This window comes from Beta vulgaris, chromosome 9, assembly GCF_026745355.1.
Source record: "Beta vulgaris subsp. vulgaris cultivar EL10 chromosome 9, EL10.2, whole genome shotgun sequence".
Lineage (NCBI taxonomy): Eukaryota > Viridiplantae > Streptophyta > Magnoliopsida > Caryophyllales > Amaranthaceae > Beta > Beta vulgaris.
In genome coordinates, this window is record NC_079210.1 from 24,780,276 (window position 1) to 24,784,518 (window position 4,243).

Below are 4,243 nucleotides of genomic sequence, written 5' to 3' on the forward strand. Positions count from 1 at the left end.
AAAAAACCTCCATATTTTCCATTTCTTTCATACATTGCGAACCATTGCTTAGAAAATAAATTGTTTATTTTTTCAAGGAAATAGAGAGGATCCAAAATAATTATGAATGTAAATAAATTTTTTCTTTTCTTTTAAAATTGTCGACATTTAGTATTAAGTATAGATTAATTTTATTAAACTTTTGGTGATTAATTATCTTATAGAGGAGAAAATGGATATATTTAATTCAACATCTACTAAGACTGTTGCATGTATAAAATTCAAGACGTGTAGGGTCAAGCATTGGCTATCATATAAATTATAGTCATATCCCCTAAAAAATGAATTTAGAACATAAATAGAGCTATAACGTTTGTGTAACGCTTATGCTTCAAATTGATACAAGATGACAATCCAAAGTTTCCAAATACATGATTAGTAAAATTTACAACTAAGATGTTCACAACGGTAACCTTGTGATTCTTTCCCTTATAAATCATCGCAATACTTTCCTTCAGCCCTCTTCACATTTTTCACCCATTAAATTGATATATATATTCATATAGCCCTTGATCTTCCCATCAAAAATTCATTTCTTTGCCAATTTCCCTCTCTTTTTGGCTTTGAGTGTTAGTACTCATTATTTGTATTAATGGCTGTCCATACATGTTTATGCTTATTTTTTGTGTTGATTATGCTATTCAGACAATCCCAAGGTTACAAATTTCATGTTGGTGGGAAAGATGGCTGGGTGTTAAACCCATCTGAAAGCTATAATCACTGGGCTGAAAGAAATAGGTTTCAAGTAAATGATACCCTATGTAAGTCCTTTTTCTTTCTCTCTCTCTTTTTAATCGACCTTTAATATAATCTCAGTTATAAATGTGATCTAAGTCTTAAGTCAAATGAAATATATACATGATTTTTTTAACGATGTCCAACACAGATTTTTGGGCATTGAAATATATTGTTCCTAACCAAGTGTTACATTGAGTAAATTGACATTATTCATCAACTAATTTTGACCATATTTTCTTGCAATTTTATAAAGAAAACATATAGTTAAGTGAGATATTAAGATTCATGTCAATTGACACTTTCAAATGATCAACTTTTTATAATGTTTCCTTGTGCTCAATAAAAGATATCAATGATGAAAGAATCATATTTTGCTATGTGAAAAAGTGAATATAATACTTATTTAGGGAGGAGGAAGTATATATATTTATGTATTATTAAATAGGTTGAAATGTTGATATCATATAAATACATGAAAACTATATTGTAGGTATGATAATTTTTTTTAGATTATTGATGAGAATTTATAATCGAACGTCTGGCTGTACAGTTGAAACATTATCTTAGGCAACCTGGGATAATTATAGGATTACTTGTATTCTAAAAGTTGCAAAAGGATGTGAGTGCAAAGTTAAATTATTTGCGCACAGGAGTGTTCAAATCTATTCTAATATATTGATCGCGACATTCGACTCTTCTTCAAGCTAATTAAGTAGAAATATTCTAGTTATAGTAATACAGCTGGGTATAGATTATTGTAGACTGGCTGGGGCTTCATTTCGAATTGACATTACAATTTGATTTGTTTGAATATGAATACAAGTAATCCTACATATATGAAAGGAAGTATATATATGCACTTCATATATGTATGGGATGATTACAATATCTTTACTTTTTTTAATATATTTCGATTGTATAATGATATCTAATCTTGTGATCACATACCGTACAAATGCACTTAAGATTGGGTACTCGAGATTGGAAGCAGTGGTGGATACAGAGAGAAAAGTAGTTGGAACGAAAGTTAAATCTTATATAACATTGAAAAAAGAGCTAAATCTTATATAAAAAATTAATCTACACTAACTTTCTAATCTTACTAATATTTATCGTTTATGTATAATCACTTGTTTTATTTGATCGTGATGGTTGGAAGTATGGACAGAAAGTTCTTACTCGAGGAACCAGTGAGATGATTATGCGAGGGTATTTTTATTCGAGATGAAATAATTTAATTTATTTATTTTCTTATCAGTTTTTAAGTTGAATAGAGGAAATGACTCAGTTCTTGTAGTAACAAAGGAGAACTACAACCAATGCAACGTGAAAAACCCAATAAAGTCCTTAACAGAAGGAGAATCAGAATTAAAGTTTGAGCGATCTGGGCCCCACTACTTTATTAGTGGCAATCAAGATCATTGTAAGAAAGGCCAAAAACTTGTAATTGTGGTCCTTGCTGTTAGGCCTAAGACGTCTCCTCCTACTCGTGCTCCTGCACCTGCCCAAGCTCCATCACCTACTGCTTCACCACCAGCACCTCCAGCTTTACCTCCAGCTCCGATTACAAGCGCGCCTACTCCGAGCCAACCAACAGCCGATGGTCCGGCTTCGAGTGCCGATAAATCGTTTGCCATGAGTCTTAGTGCTACTGCACCAACTGCGGTCCTTAGTATAGCTATTGGAGTTGGTGCGTTTATGGGTAGTTCTTGTTTGAGGGTTTAGTTATTTGGTGCTTATTATGATGTAATAAGCTATTGAGATGATTTTTGTTTTGCTTCGTTTTGTTGGGATCTAATTCATGTTTTATGAAGAATTTTATTGAGTATTTGGTTTAGAACACCTCATTTCTCCAATCAGTAATGTCAAATGTGAGCTTTGATAACCTTTTACCGGTATATTTTGTTTATGGTGCTGTATTATTTTCTCATCCTGCATTTGGTTCTATTTACTACACTCAATATAATATATAACAGCACTCGTGCATGCTTTCTTATCATTTGCTGTCCATCACTGCTAGGGTGTTAATCGTGTCAAGCATCTCGCAATCAACTCGAACTTGACTCGGTCAACGCTCGGTTGAGACTTGACTCGAGTTGGCTTGAGGCTCGGCGCCAAATCGACTCAGCTCGAGACCTTGAATAGCACGAGGTGGGCATGATCCGCTCCACTCGTTAAGCTCACCAGCAGCTATAAATTTTTCATATGTATAATTTTTTCTAAGAATTTATTTTATTTATTAAAAAAGTTTATTAAATATTTGAGAATAGGGACCAAGTCAACAAGCCAAATCAAGATGTACCTCATGTTTCATGGTCAAAATTCATCAACTAGTAACATGAGTTTAAAAGAAAAAATAAATAAAATAAAAGATTTTTCCAAGTTTGAAACTTGAAAGGAAAACCCTAACAGCCCCTCCAAATTCCCTATCCGTTTTCATTCTCAACCATTTCATTTCTCTCTCTCACTTCAGCCTTCAACTCTTCATCATCCTCATACCTCATTCGACATTTCTCAAACTTCTGGCAGATTTTCGGTATTTTGCGGCAGTTCGTTGGTATTTTCCCTCAGATAAATGATAGTTTTTATTTTTCTTTTTTCTTTTCAGTTGTTTTTCCATTCATTAATGTCGTTTGTTAATTCGATTTATAATTTATTTTTTATTTTCTTTTGAATTATGTGTTGCAAACAATTATTATTATAATTTTTAATTTCTGTTGCAGGTTGTGGTTGTTAATTTTTTTTTTCCGATTTGTTGATACTTGTTATCAGTACAATAATATTGCTATAGATTTGGTTTTTCTGGCAATTCAAAATATTTATTGACAACCAAAAAAAATTAGTTTACAACCTAAAGAGTATAGACACAACAAGTCTACACTCCAACCACTTAAAACCAAGCCCTTAAGAAATTAACAATCTCCTTTCAAGCTCACTACATCTACAAGATACCCTAAACACTACCTCCTTAACAATCATATTAGGGGCTGAGAATTGAGATAGAGTTCCTAAACACTTTACTATTCCTTTGTAACCAGATTGCATACCCACTTTTTTTTGTAGATAACATGACATATACCCTATCTTTGCTCTTTTTGCTTTTGGCCTTCTTAATAGAACAATCTTATTTCAGTCTTGGATTAGATTGAGGTTGCCAATGAATAAAGCTTAACACCTGCTTCCACACTTCAGTGTTGTAGCTGCATTTGAAGAATAAATGATGCGTACTTTCAATCTGCTGATCACAAATTCGACACATAGGACTGATATCTGAATTCCACATATTCAATCTGTTAGAGGTATCAAGCCTATCAAGCAAGATGGGCCAAAGAATAAATTTGCTTCTAGGGGTAGCTTTGTTGTTGCATATCAATCTTCTCCAATCAACTTTGACACAATCCCCACGAAGTTTCTTGTAAGCATCTTTGATAGTAAAGTTCTGCTACTTGCTAATAGCATTCTAGTC

General features: G+C 32.8%; 1 protein-coding gene across 1 annotated transcript; it reads left to right on the forward strand.

The window, feature by feature from the left end:
* Positions 1–393: 393 nt before the first annotated feature.
* Positions 394–2,675, forward strand: LOC104902823 (early nodulin-like protein 1). The gene is made up of 2 exons (XM_010690730.4): positions 394–800; positions 2,036–2,675. The coding sequence occupies exons 1-2, from the start codon at positions 632–634 to the stop codon at positions 2,500–2,502; spliced, it is 636 nt and encodes a 211-aa protein (XP_010689032.2). The 5' UTR covers positions 394–631; the 3' UTR covers positions 2,503–2,675.
* Positions 2,676–4,243: the final 1,568 nt, after the last annotated feature.